The sequence below is a fragment of the Saccostrea cucullata genome, unplaced genomic scaffold, assembly GCF_032062105.1.
Source record: "Saccostrea cucullata isolate Sc308-1 unplaced genomic scaffold, CSIRO_AGI_Scuc_v1 ctg8414, whole genome shotgun sequence".
In the NCBI taxonomy this organism is placed as follows: Eukaryota; Metazoa; Mollusca; class Bivalvia; order Ostreida; family Ostreidae; genus Saccostrea; species Saccostrea cuccullata.
The window spans coordinates 17,501-28,800 of record NW_026927059.1 but is presented as its reverse complement, the minus strand read 5'-3'; the positions used below and the strand labels follow the sequence as shown (position 1 = coordinate 28,800).

At 34.4% G+C, this 11,300-nt stretch overlaps 1 protein-coding gene across 2 annotated transcripts in view; it reads right to left on the bottom strand.

Annotated features, from left to right (window-relative positions):
* Positions 1–88: 88 nt before the first annotated feature.
* Positions 89–11,300, bottom strand: part of LOC134273362 (mannose-1-phosphate guanyltransferase alpha-A-like) — a 28,140-nt gene continuing 16,928 nt past the window's right edge. Inside the window, exons 3-10 of one of the 2 annotated variants that reach the window (XM_062755556.1) lie at positions 8,565–8,668; positions 7,824–8,016; positions 7,621–7,680; positions 5,697–5,827; positions 5,052–5,081; positions 4,187–4,315; positions 3,674–3,818; positions 89–208 (exon numbers count right to left, since the gene is read on the bottom strand). In XM_062755556.1, the coding sequence (XP_062611540.1) occupies positions 104–208; positions 3,674–3,818; positions 4,187–4,315; positions 5,052–5,081; positions 5,697–5,827; positions 7,621–7,680; positions 7,824–8,016; positions 8,565–8,668 (897 nt within the window). In that variant the 3' untranslated portion in view covers positions 89–103. The remainder of the gene's footprint in view (positions 209–3,673; positions 3,819–4,186; positions 4,316–5,051; positions 5,082–5,696; positions 5,828–7,620; positions 7,681–7,823; positions 8,017–8,564; positions 8,669–11,300) is intronic. The other variant, XM_062755557.1, reaches the window with a different exon arrangement.

Genomic DNA, 11,300 nt, shown 5'->3' with positions numbered 1-11,300 from the left:
GGATTACAATAAATGATATTACCCATCCCAAATTACACTAAAAGCCTTAGACGTATTAAATACTAGTACTTGGAACATTGCTTCATACAGCATTTAATATATCTTAAAAGTTTACCTGTAGAACAGCACCCTCTAGAACAATGGATTCCCTGACCCTCACACCTTCTCCAATCACTGCATGTTTACCTACGCTAACATTGGGACCAAGCTACAAATCAAAATATCAACAAATTAGGAGAAATTGATTTCATTAGAGTATTCAGAAACTTTTGTCTAGAAAGTGGCAAATAAATACTTCTTACTTTTAAAATGACTATTTAATCAAACAAAAAAGACTGTTCAATTTAAAAAATTCATAAAGTAATGAGACATTTGTGTCGTTAAAGAGTTATCTCTCTTATCAGAGTATCAATAAACCTTAAAACTAGTGTTGGCAAATCGGACGATTTTTAGTAACCGGTTACTCGCTCAATCTTCCGATCGAGTACCCGGTTACTCGGATGATTTATTCATATGTATCATTTATCTCATCTTTTACTCATCGGTTCTAATAAAACACAAAGGCATTGTGAATTAACTTTATTTATCAACTTAAAAAGAACACGCACGAAATATCTTGAATTTTAAATAATTTAATTCTGTTTGTATTCTTGTCTCTCATTGGTTGATTTCCAAAAAGGAACGCATAACATTTTGTATAATCTGGTTTGGTATGGGGACACACCCCCTTGACAACCAGCTGAATCATCTGTATCCATCAATCCCCTCATTTCCAGTCCTTCGGATTCATGAAAAATTCCAGATTTAATGAATGTACCTTTAACTTCAAACAGTTGCTCGATCTTACCTCATGTAAACAAGCATCATGGCTGCTAGATAGTTTTTACCTCCCCTTGCTTCCCATCACTTCCGTTACTACGGTTGTATTATTGCGCGGTAAATTTGAACTAATAAAAACAACACAATTTTACATCCCCAGTTGTTTAATTATTTTAAAATTAAATTATAAGGAATGACTCTAATTCTTGGCCAGATTATCGATTATAATATGGTTTGGTTCATTTTACGCTTTTTTATAATCCGATTCGCGTATTATAAAGCTAAAACTGACCCAAACCATATTATACTCGAATAATTTGGCCAAGAATTAGAGTCATTCCTTAAATATAATTATAATCAAAAAAACAAGAGGCCCATGGGCCACATCGCTCACCTGAGTAACTTGGGTGATGCAGATCTTTTTAAAAGATTTGTTCTATATATATTTTTATGTAAAACTTGGATTCCCCATTGTGGCCCCGCCCTACGCCGAAGGGTCATGATTTTAGCAATTTAATATCTACACTACCCAAGGATGCTCCCACATAAGTTTCAGCTTTCCTGGCCAAGTGGTTCTTGAGAAGAAGATTTTCAAAGATTTGTTCTATATATTTCTATGTAAAACTTGGATTCCCTATTGTGGCCCCGCCCTACCCTCGGGGGTCATAATTTTTACAGTTTAATATCTACACTACACCAGGATGCTTCCACATAAATTTCAGCTTTCCTGGCCCAGTGGTTCTTGAAAAGAAGATTTTTAAAGATTTGTTCTATATATTTCTATGTAAAACCCTATTGTGGCCCCGCCCTACACCCGGGGGTCATGATTTTAACAATTTAATATTTACACTACCCAAGGATGCTCCCACATATGTTTCAGCTCTCCTGGCCCAGTGGTTCTTGAGAAGAAGATTTTTAAAGATTTGTTCTATATATTTCTATGTAAAACTTGGATTCCCCATTGTGGCCCCGCCATACCCCCGGGGGTCATGATTTTAACAATTTAATATCTACACTACCCAAGGATGCTTCCACATAAGTTTCAGCTTTTCTGGCCCAGTGGTTCTTGAGAAGAAGATTTTTAAAGATTTGTTCTATATATTTCTATGTAAAACTTGGATTCCCTATTGTGGCCCCGCCCTATCCCCGGGGGTCATGATTTTTACAATTTAATATCTACACTACCCAAGGATGCTTCCACATAAGTTTAAGCTTTTCTGGTCCAGTGGTTCTTGAAAAGAAGATTTTTAAAGATTTGTTCTATATATTTCTATGTAAAACTTGGATTCCCTATTGTGGCCCCGCCCTACCCCCGGGGGTCATGATTTTTACAATTTAATATCTACACTACCCAAGGATGCTTCCACATAAGTTTCAGCTTTTCTGGCCCAGTGGTTCTTGAGAAGAAGATTTTTAAAGATTTGTTCTATATATTTCTATGTAAAACTTGGATTTCCTATTGTGGCCCCGCCCTACCCCCGGGGTTCTTGATTTTTACAATTTAATATCTACACTTCCCCAGGATGCTTCCATATAAGTTTCAGCTTTTGAGGCCCAGTGGTTCTTGAGAAGAAGATTTTTAAAGATTTGTTCTATATATTTCTATGTAAAACTTGGATTCCCTATTGTGGCCCCGCCCTACCCCCGGGGGTCATGATTTTAACAATTTAATATCTACACTACCCCAGAATGCTTCCACATGAATTTCAGCTTTTTTGGCCCAGTGGTTCTTGAGAAGAAGATTTTTTAATGACCCCACCCTATTTTCGTATTTTCTTGATTATCTCCCCTTGGAAGGGGTCTTGGCCCTTGATTTTAACAATTTAAATTTCCCTTCACCCAAGGATGCTTTGTACCAAGTTTGGTTAAAATTGGCCCAGTGGTTCTTGAGAAGAAGTTGAAAATGTGAAAAGTTTACAGACGGACGGACGGACGGACAGACAGACGGACGGACGGACGGACGACGGACACCGGGTGATCAGAAAAGCTCACTTGAGCTTTCAGCTCAGGTGAGCTAATAATTAAATAGAAGAAAAAAATATTCAACGTTTCACGCTATTTTACAATGGCGTTCATCAGTTTTACTTTTCAACCCCCGATATATGTCACGCTCAAGGGTAATAATAATTTAGAAATTTGAAGTCAGGATAACTCCAATTCACATTAATTATATTTTACAGGTATGGAATCAGCTGTTCTTTCAAAATACTTCCAAGCTATACATGTACATGTCTTTGGCGGCATCTTGTTAAATTATTTAATGAGGCAATTATAACTTGGGTCTTCCAAACTTGTATACCCTGCTGGCAATCAAAGCTATCAATTTAGTGTGAAAACCAATCAATCGTATTAGTGAAACCGAAAATTAGAGAAATATTTATTTGTACGCTTATAAACAAATTAACATTTTTTTTTAGTTATTTACGATATAAGATGCATTTTATCCGAGTAACCGAATAGCAGTTTTACTAACCGATACTCGCATCGTTCGACGGTTAACCGGTTAACCGGGTACTCGTTGCCAACACTACTTAAAACGTAGATTTTCACAATTACATTGTGGTCATAAATGGTAACATTTTATGTAATCTGCTCTTATATGTTTGTGATTTACTTTTCCAAAAAAAATAAACACCTTTTTTATTACATCAAAATAACCAACTTAATCAATCAAATACAAGGAATTCAAGTATTTTCAATGCGCTTAAATTGGAAGTATTGAGCATTTGTGAATTTTTTTTCTAATTAACTGCACACATAAGATAACACAGCATTAATCTGTTAACAATCTGCGGCCTTACCACAGCTGTTGCAGATAACACAGTGTTTATACATTAACAATCTGCGGCCTTACCACGGCTGTTGGGTGGACGTCGGCTGTGGGGTGGATGTATACGTCTCCAATGATCTGGGGCTTCAGCTCCCCATTTCTAGCCAGCCTTTCTCTGTGCCAGTCCTGATAGAGAGCTAGGTAATGTCGGTTTGCATAAATGGCAGCTCTGAATTTAAAGGAACAAATCTGCCATGACAATACACATGTAGAACTTTTAATCATCAGAAACTGCTAAACTCATCCATGCAATACCACAGAAATAACTGTACATGCATACCTCTCAGAATACAGGTTATTTACTTAAAGAACATATCTAAGGAATCTAGGCAATTTTCTATCAATGGATTAAAAAGAAAAATTCCATAGAATGATTGATTGCTGATGTATACAGCTTTATTAGAGTAGCGGGTATATTTATTATTTGTATGTATAGCTTTAATATGGTTCCAGCTATATATATTTCTCTTTTTTGTATGCAAGTATTCAATGTACCAGTCATATCTATTATTTTAAGATTTCCTGTAGCCCCCTTACCCTGTGGTTTTGATCTGGCTCCAGAATCTATCAGTGTGGTAGACATACAACTTCCCGGAGCCCGCCATGGGAACAAAAATATCCTGCTCTAATCTGATCTTCTCATTCAACTGTAGGCTGGGGTCATAGCTGTCAAAATAGGTAAAGGATTAAACATCTTCCACAAAAAAATAGGACTTATAAGAAAAGATCATCATTCACAGAAAAGATTCTTAAAGACTGTTTAAGCCATTGGGTATAAGACTGCTATTAATAAACAAATTCAAGCAAAAAAAAGAAAAAAGATTTTTTATTGAACCTGATCAATTTTTACAGTCATTTTTAAAAGCTAGTAAGAATAGTTTTCCTGTTTATTAGTATATAACATTGTACAACAGAAATGGCTAGGTGTCTAGATGGGGCACGATTTAATCCCTATGGCATGCAGTTAGACTATCCCCTACACCATTCAATGTTTGCATGCTTTCTCTGAATCATAAACAATGAAAGACATCCACTGATAGACATGTACTTTAAGAAAACATATCATGATGATCTACTCCTTTTAAAATTTTACAAATCACAAACACCACGATATATTGAGTATTTCTAAAACATTGTTGGTTAAACCTGTTTTCCAAACAATGTGAACACAGTCAAGAAGACCATTAGGGTTATAAGACAAAGAAATTTATACTTACTCCCGTTCATGAGACCTCAAATCAAAATGTTCAGTTCAAAATAATTCTGGGAGGTTTAATTCACAAACATAAATAAAGGCAAGAAAAACAAAATGTGCAATTTCTGTATTGGTAGTCCTAACTTACTTCATATTGGCATTCTTCAAAGCAATTTAAATGTAGCAAACAAAATCATGCACAATTACCCAGAATAACACCCACTTCCTGTCTGGAAACTGAAAGTACCATAATTCATATTCTGCATCATTCATTCATTCTACACACTACAGGACTATGAAGTAATTAATGTTTATGGTGCCCAGAAGAAGAGAGATAAAGAAGTGTTTTTCTTTCGTGTGAAACCTCATTTGAAAAAAATGAACAAATTCAAGGTCACCTTACAGCATTCTGTTGATACATGTATAATGCCCCAATGTCATTAAAACAAAAAGGATTTTAAATTCCCCCTCTTCAGGAGTTTAAATTCCCCCTCTTCATTATGTATGAGACTGCTAATGCTTTTGTATAAAAAAAGTTTTCTTAATATTAAATGTTGATTTTGTATGTTGTAAAGACTACAGAACATTAAGTTTAGGATGTAATATTTAATCAATGCAATTTTCACTCCTTTATTTTAATAATTTGCATTCATTAAAAACCAGTTCATCCAAATAAATATTCCTGCTATGATCATTATTAAAAAATTAAGAAAAATATAGCTCAAATATTCTATTCATTCTAATCAAAAGACTTGTATACATTTAGTAGTTACAATGTATGTACAAGTTAAAATATAAATCCTCTAAGCTACAGTGATTATCTCCCCTTTATTTACTGATTATCTCCCTTACTTGTAGTTGTCTTCCTGGTTTTTCTTGAAGATCTTCTCCAGGGTACAGAAAATGTCGGGGGAGAACAAGTAGACACCACAGTTAATGATGGTACTGATGTAAGTTTCTGGCTTTTCCACGTAATGTAAAACCTACAGTAATCAACAGTAGTCTAATGACAAAAAAAGCAAAGCTGATGCATAATCTTTAATTAAATCTGCACAAATTTTAAATGAAAGAAAAAGTGAGCAAGCTCACATACCCCATGCTCCCCCAAAACTCAAAGTGCTGAAAATCCCGGAAAAAATGAAAGAATCAGAATTTCCCGGTAATATGCACATCTACAAATTGTGTCCTAAATATCTGCAAAGTTTGATGAAATTCTGTGCAGCGGTTTATGAGGAGTTGCGCTGACAAACTGTTCATCACTATATTCAAGATATCCCCAAAAATCTAATTTGAAAAGTGCGGAAATTCCCAGAAAAATAATGGAATCGGAATTTCCTGGTAAAATGCACATCTATGCATTGTGTCCTAAATGTCTGCAAAGTCTGACGAAATTCTGTGCAGCGGTTTATGAGGGGTCGCGCTGACAAAATGCTCATCTCTATATTCAAGGTATGGTCAAAAGTCTAATTTGAAAAGTGCCAAAATTCCCAGAAAAATAAAGGAATCGGAATTTCCTGGTAATATGCACATCTACACACTGTGTCCAAAATATCTCAAAAGTTTGACGAAAATCTGTGCAGCGGTTTATGAGGAGTTGCGCTGACAAAATGCTCATCTCTATATTTAAGGCATGGCCAAAAATCTAAGTTGAAAAGTGCGGAAATTCTAAGAAAAAATACAGGAATCGGAATTTCCTGGTAATATGCACATCTACACATTGTGTCCTAAATATCTGTAAAGTTTGACGAAATTCTGTGCAGTGGTTTATGAGGAGTTGCGCTGACAAACTATTCATCTCTATATAAAAGGTATGACCTAAACCTAAGTTTTTAGTGCATAAATTCCCGGAAAAAATAACATAATAGGAATTTCCTGGTAATATGCACATCTATATATTGTGTCCTAAATATCTGCAAAGTTTGACGAAATTCTGTGCAGTGGTTTATGAGGAGTTGCGCTGACAAACTGTTCATCTCTATATTCAAGGTATGGCCAAATGCTTAAGATAAAAAGTGCGGAAATTCCCGGGAAAAATAATGGAATCAGAATTTCCTGGTAATATGCACATCTACACATTGTGTTCTAAATACCTGCAAAGTTTGACGAAATTCTGTGCAGCGGTTTATGAGGAGTTGCGCTGACAAACTGTTCATCTCTATACTCAAGGTATGGCCAAATGCCTAAGTTAAAAAGTGCGGAAATTCCCGGAAAAAATAAAGGAATCAGAATTTCCTGGTAATATGCACATCTACACATTGTGTCCTAAATACCTGCAAAGTTTGACGAAATTCTGTGCAACGATTTATGAGGGGTTGCAGTGACAAACTGTTCATCTCTATATTCAAGGTATAGCCAAATGCCCAAGTTAAAAAGTGCGGAAATTCCCGGGAAAAATAATGGAATCAGAATTTCCTGGTAATATGCACATCTACACATTGTGTCCTAAATACCTGCAATGTTTGACGAAATTCTGTGCAGCGGTTTATGAGGAGTTGCGCTGACAAAAAAAAAAGGACTGACACTCTGACACTCTGACGGACTGCGGGACTGGTCAAAAACATTATACCTCACGCAACTAGTTGCGTGGGGTATGATAAATGTATTCATTAAATTCATTAAATATTAATACTAAATTTCAGCAAGAGATATCATTTTCTTTTTTTTTTTTTTTTTAAATAATTTTGACAAACAAATTATTAATATCATGACATGTATAGAGAAAATTTTGAAATGTAACTGATGAGCAAAGTTGATGTACATCCTTATCAAACAATACCTCATGAGTAGTTTTGTTCTCAACAATGCAGCCATAATTTAGGGACTGTTGTCTTGTTGCCTTAAAAAAAAGAAGATAATTCTCCTTATAAAAAATATAACATGAAAAAGCCAATATTTTTAAAACAAAATTTATGTGAATAGAAATGTCAATGTAATACTAATACATGTACACATAATTCTGATAAGGAGACCCAATCTTACCTCCGTGCCCAGTATTGTACAGTGGGATCCACCCCCTTTCTGAACTGTGAAGGATAACATTTCCTTGAGAGGGAAGTCCCCACACACGTCTGAGTTCATCACAAAGAAGCTGTCGGGATTCCCCGCCAGGATCTGGTCCCTGAAGTGATACAGTCCTCCCGCTGTCCCTAGTGCTGTGTACTCCTGGAGGTATCTAATGTCATATAAAACAAATATGGCAAATCTATAGTAAGACGTCATACTGAAATCACTTTTCATTATAGTCTGAACTTATTTTCATGAAATTATGTGAAGCAGTCTGCTTGTGAAAATATATTTTATTTGTTAAATAAAAAAAAAAATATCTGTAAGATGCAAATTTTCTGCATGCATTTACTTATAGAATCAATAAATAAGATGTAAAAAAGGAAAAATTCAGTGGCTTACTACCAAGAGTTACCTGGTGGTTATAAATAAAAATCAGCAAAATTTCTAATCCATTTAATATATATTTTTCTCAATCACATTTCTATGTAACTTGAAATTTCTACCAGTCACAAATTGACAATACACTGCAATACACTGCAAATAAGTTCTGTCTTAATATGAAAACACAAATTGGAAGTAAATGAAAAATCATATGACAAGTGAGATTAAACATTGATTACAAAAATTTTAGATATTTCCTTATTTTACTACAAGAGAATATTACATATCTGTACATGTAATACATGGTTTTCTGTACCCTTTGTCTATGTTTACCTGACTTGGATTTTGAACTCTTGCTGTACACTACTGATGAACTTGTTTAAGGCATCATTTGGCTGGTAAAATCCTATCAGTATCACTTCCTTCATATGGGGAACCTAAAAAAGAAATGATTCACATAAAGGATAACATAATAACAGTTCCATGACAACAAAACCTGTAACAGTTCATGATAACCAAACCTGTAAAGGTTCATGACAACCAAACCTGTAAAGGTTCATGACAACAAAACCAGTAACAGTTCCATCACAAAAAAAACCTGTAACAGTTCCATGACAACAAAACCAGTAACAGTTCCATGACAACAAAACCTGTAACAGTTCATGACAACCAAACAGTAACAGTTCCATGACAACAAAACCTGCAAAGATTCATGACAACAAAACCAGTAAAGTGTCCATGACAACAAAACCTGTAAAGGTTCATGACAACAAAACCAGTAACAGTTCCATGACAACAAAACCTGTAACAGTTCCATGACAATAAAAACCAGTAACAGCTACATGACAACAAAACCTGTAAAGGTTCATGACAACAAAACAGTAACAGTTCCATGCAAAAAAACCTGCAAAGGTTGATGACAACAAAACCAGTAAAGTGTCCATGACAACAAAACCTGTAACAGTTCCATGACAACAAAACCTGTAACAGCTCATGACAACAAAACCTGCAACAATTCTATGACAACAAAACCTTGAAAACAGTTCATGACAACAAAACATGTAAACTTAAGGTTCATGACAACAAAACCTGTAACAGTTCCATGACAACAAGACCTGTAACAGTTCCACGACAACAAAACCTGTAACAGTTTCATGACAACAAAACCTGTACCAGTTTCATGACAACAAAACCTGTAATAGTTTCATGACAACAAAACCTATAATGAAGTGGGTCCTGAAAGTTCACGATGTTATAAGCAAAGACCAAGATGACATACTTATCTAGATTCAATACTTTTTAATAAAAAAATTGACTATGTGTTTTCATAGCTATTTTATACAAACCAAAAAAAACCCCAGTAACTTTGATATAGTTTTAATGGGGGGGACTGGGGGATATTAAGCAGTAAAGTTGTATAACTGTCTATGTCAGTTCTAATTAATGATTGTGAAGTTTGACGCGAGAAAAAAAAAAACGCCAATATAGTCAAAATTAGCACATCGTCAATATTTCCACATTTATAACAATCATTGTAACCAAATCAAGAATTTAATTATGTAATATGCATATCAATGAAAATAGATTTGAAATTTAAGAGTGGCTTAATCACGAGAAAGGGAACATATTGATGTGCACTGAAAATGACAAATTATTTGTCAATTTAAGAAAATAGTGAAAATATTCCATGTGCATATTAATGATTTAATCCATTTTGCACTTTTTGTAAGTTATAATTCCCTACTTGTAACATTGTGAAAGATTGGTTCTCTTAGTTTGAGATATTTGTGTGAAAAGCTGTTTTTTTTCATCATAGTACATAACACACATAACCCAAATATGGATCAAAAACCTCAATTCATGTCACATTATATATACAATACCATCAAGTCACATGTGTGGTGCAGTGGTTAAAGCATCTGCTCTAGAGTCACAAAGTAAGGAGTTTATTCTTTCATCGTGCGTTCAAATCCCACTGTGGGATGTGGCGACCGCTCCTTCGGATGAGACCATATAAATCGAGGTTCTGTGTTACAATAGATGCTGGCACAAAAAAGATCCCCCACTGCTCAGTGGCCCTAAAGTGCTGAGTATAGGTCTCCACTGGCAAGTGGTGGCGTCTAGTCATACGAGTAAAAGTTCTCGAGAGGGATGTTAAAATATATACAAACAATACCATCAACTCATAGCAGTACTTTCAGTACTTTGATTTTTATTTTCCGTTTATTATGTTTTTCTTCCTAGATCTTCTTAGAAAGGGAGTGTAATAATAAGTTTAATAAACCATCCTGACACAGAGACTTAAACTGCCCAGAGTTTCTAAAATATCCAGATTGATGTTCATTAAATTCCATGTAAACCCGATCATTATTGCAAAGCTATAGGTATATGCCATTCATCAAATACTTGATTTTATTGTGAAATTTAACCTTCACCTTTTCAATTTTAAAGGGAACACATGCTTTAAATAAAGTATCCAATCTGGTAATTTGTAAATATTAGCTTACTAGTACATTTACTTGTTATCAGGGACTTGTATGCTATATAAACATCTGTATATGAAATAAATAAAAGTCCACTCTGAGGGCAACTGAATTCAAAATAAATAATAAGGTCATCCACACAATATTGTGTTATTCTGCATTTTAAAAAAATTATCCCTTGATAACACATTTGAGCCATTTAAAGACATTACCAAATTGCTTTTAAGGGGGCTGACTATAGTTTCCATTGCACAATATTTCGCGCATCATAGTAAAATGAAGCGTATTTACTGTTTTAATGCAACTTTTTTCGCTTAATTATTAAAATTAAACAAAATTAAGAGGTTATAGGTATAAAAATGTAATTACAATTTGATATAACTGATTTTTTAACCGATTTTGCAATTGATAGGTAGGTTGACGTCGTTTTAGTGTGTTTTTGCCGTTATGATAATCTGTAGCTCTTAAAGAAAGGAGTAATAAAAATATTATCAAAGAAAAAGTAATAAATATATGCTCTTGAAATATAAAACACAGAAATTTGAGAATATCTCCAATATTTTTATTATGTTTTCATGTGAATCCA